Below are 3,379 nucleotides of genomic sequence, written 5' to 3' on the forward strand. Positions count from 1 at the left end.
TAAAATGAACAAAAGAAAAATGAATAAAACGAGCACAAAGTGTCTTCTTCTGTGTAAGGGTTTAAGAGTTTGAACACAAGCAAGCAGAACGAGCTTCAGCGTAAGGGTTTCTCATCACAATGGCCGACGACGACTATAATGACTTGGACATCGGGTTCTTCTCTCTCTCTCTCTCTCTCTCTCTCTCTCTCATTACCACACTCACCAAATTAGGGTTTTTCCCCAATTTAATTTTCATTTTTGAAACACCTTATTGATAATAATTAATTCCTGATATCGTTTTATTATTTTTGATTAATTGTAGCCACAAATGTCTTGTTTAGCCATGTTCATTTTTATGTTTTGTTTGTGAAAACCAAAGCAAAATGTAACCTTTTTGTTTTTTCTTCCTATATATTCATGTTTTTAAGCTTGTTTTGCATTATGGGTATGTTTGAATTGGCTTATTTGAGTTTATCTAATGGCATAAGCAGTTGTGACCTATGAAGCACCGACACGTCTACACTGGTAATAATATGAGTAAATGAATTATTTGAACATAATCACATGTGTTGGTGTTGGACACGGGACAATCAGAGGTGTTGGTGCTACAGAGGTTCTAAGACTTTTTGGAAGAACTTATTAAAATAGCTTATGACATAATAATAAGCTATTTTCAGTTTTTTTTTTTTTTTTTGTACGTTCTCCAGGACAGGTTATAGAAATAGCTTATACAAAAATAATATAAAATCATTTTATTTTTTGTTATAGAAATAATTATACATAAGCATTTGTCATGATAAAGGCTTATGTTATAAGTTGCAAATTAAACTGTTTAGCCAAACATGGTCTAAGTCCATATATACATGTCTTTAAAGATTGAAGGTTGTCATGCGCTAAGTTTATTTCAAATTTACACTTAGAATGTAATTCACATATGAACTATGAAGCACCGACACGGACACAACACTGACACCGACACGTTGACACTGGTAGTAATTTGAAAAAAAAAACGACAGAATTGAATGTAATAACATGTTTCGGTGTCGTGTTGGTATCGGACACAGACACGTGTCTGACACCAGGCACGCCTTCGATCAGATGTGTCAGTGCTACAAAGCCTTTGAAAGAACAAATTTTTCCTAAAAAAGATCATACAGTTTAAAAGGAATGGAGGGAGTATGATTATGCAGTTGCCAGTTAATGAGATATGTGTTTTGTAGTATATTACTAGTGGAACATTTCTCTCATAACAAATTTGAATGGTGATGCAGATATGAAGATGAGCCAGTAGATCCTGAGATTGAAGTAAGGAATTCTATACACACCGACTAACACAAACATATATGAATATTAAGGAATACACCGTTGATGAATTTTTTAAATTATTGGTTGATAGGAAGGTGCAGAGGTGGATGCAGATGACAACGACAACAATGATGAGATGGCTGGAGAGCCTATTGAAACCGAGGAAAAGGAACAAGAAGAGCCAACAGAAAGGCCTCGAAAGACATCGAAATACATGACGAAGTATGAGCGTGCACGGATTTTGGGTACCCGCGCTCTTCAAATCAGGTAATTTTTTTTAGTTTTCATCTTTGTGAAGTTAAGATTTTGTTCTGGTGAATGATTCCTTGTAAATGTTTTAACATGATGTCTTGTCTTTTGGTTGATGAAGTATGAATGCACCTGTCATGGTTGAGTTGGAAGGGGAGACTGACCCGCTTGAGGTACGAGAAACTTTTCTTCTGTTTACTCATTTGTGTTTCATTTCACATAATGTTGCTGCATTTGAGTTATGTCTGAAGGGTTATTGAAAATTGTGCTTGCCTAACTTGTTATCCTAGTATCTAATTTCTTTTGTTTTTTAACAAAAACTAGTATCTGATCTAATTTCAAAACATATCTCGTCGGTATAGACCAGTGGTATTCGTATGGAATGGGGGGAAGATTTCTTTAAGACACTTCCTAACTTTGATCATTCACTTTGGTGACCCTCCTTCCTAGTTAATGGAGTCCTTGACTCTAACTATGGCTGTGGAGATTTTATTTCTCTTTAGTTTCTTATAAGTTACCCGATCCATATTTCAAAATAAAAATATACAAATATACTGCTAATGTGCTAATGTATGGGCTATTTGTATGAAATCCCTTCTTTCCATATTTTCATATTACAATAATAACAGCTTTTAATATGGGAAGGCTGATTTTCTTGTGAGGCAGGGTTGTCTTTAAATCAGGTCTTTTATCATTCTCCTATTCTTGCGTATAATTTGTATGTTTAGCTCACAGCAAAGTTTCACTGTGTATAGTTCATGTTTCCTTTGCCCTGGCCCCTGTAAATGAAAATGTTCCAGGCTTTGGACATTAAAACTTAAACATTCACTTTGTGGTTCATTGAAGAATTGATGCTCTTTCTAATGTTGAAACTTAAAAGATTATAATGTTGATCGAAAAGAACTGGTTACTTCTATTAAGTTTTGTCCATTGACTTCAAAACATATTTATACTTTTGTCATTGAATGTTGATTATGGTAAACCTTTGAATAATAAGATTGTAAATATCTCCTTTGGATGGCCAATACCATATATCAATTCCAAATTGATTATTAATTGTTTTATATAGTTTCAAATTCATTAGTTTGCATGGGCTTTTTGTTCATGTATCACTTAACCGTTTGATACATTTTGGACACAAATGTCTGATATCTTGTTCACTCAACTTTACAGATTGCCATGAAAGAGCTTCGAGAGAAAAAGATACCCTTTACCATCCGTCGTTACTTGCCTGATGGAAGGTAATTACTGTGCTTGATTCCCTTTTTTTGTTTAGTTTTGGAAATGGGTGAGTGGTATGTTAAGACTTAAGCTTAATTTTCCTTCATGCCATGCGTTTTCTGTTTTTGCAAAATTGTGCAGCTATGAAGATTGGGGAGTTGATGAATTGATTGTGGAAGACTCATGGAAGAGGCAAATTGGTGGTGATTGATGGCTGAAACTAGAACTGACAAGATTAGTCTGACGTTTAAATACGCTAATCATAAACTTGACTTGTAGTGTGGTACTAATGTTGGATCTCTATGTATCTCTGATGCTTATACTTTGATGTTTGTACACTATCATAACCTCTTATTATGCCTTGGTACTTAATTTTTGGATATCTATGTCTCAGTGATGCTTATACTTTGCTTTAGATTAATGTCATCATTAATATTAAACAAACCATTTTGGTCATCGAAAGCGTAACTCACCGTCACATTGGTCCACAAAACCCCAATTAGATCCTTCAATTTGTTAGTCACGTTGGTCCCTAATGTGGTAAATGAAAAGGGCACATGGACAGCTGATGCATTCCCAGGGACCAAAATGAAAGAAAACCAAAAAATTCAGTATTGTGTAC

The 3,379-nt window shown here is 34.5% G+C and overlaps 1 protein-coding gene across 1 annotated transcript; it reads left to right on the forward strand.

Annotated features, from left to right (window-relative positions):
- LOC146916262 (DNA-directed RNA polymerases II, IV and V subunit 6A-like) lies at positions 1 to 3,139 on the forward strand. Its single transcript, XM_085718375.1, has 6 exons — positions 1 to 154; positions 1,254 to 1,287; positions 1,379 to 1,554; positions 1,658 to 1,709; positions 2,710 to 2,777; positions 2,899 to 3,139. Exons 1-6 carry the CDS (start codon positions 120 to 122, stop codon positions 2,966 to 2,968), a joined length of 435 nt encoding a protein of 144 aa, XP_085574501.1. The 5' UTR covers positions 1 to 119; the 3' UTR covers positions 2,969 to 3,139.
- Positions 3,140 to 3,379: the final 240 nt, after the last annotated feature.

This window comes from Medicago sativa, chromosome 6 (genome assembly GCF_051527215.1).
Source record: "Medicago sativa cultivar Bolivia chromosome 6, Bolivia_mono, whole genome shotgun sequence".
Lineage (NCBI taxonomy): Eukaryota > Viridiplantae > Streptophyta > Magnoliopsida > Fabales > Fabaceae > Medicago > Medicago sativa.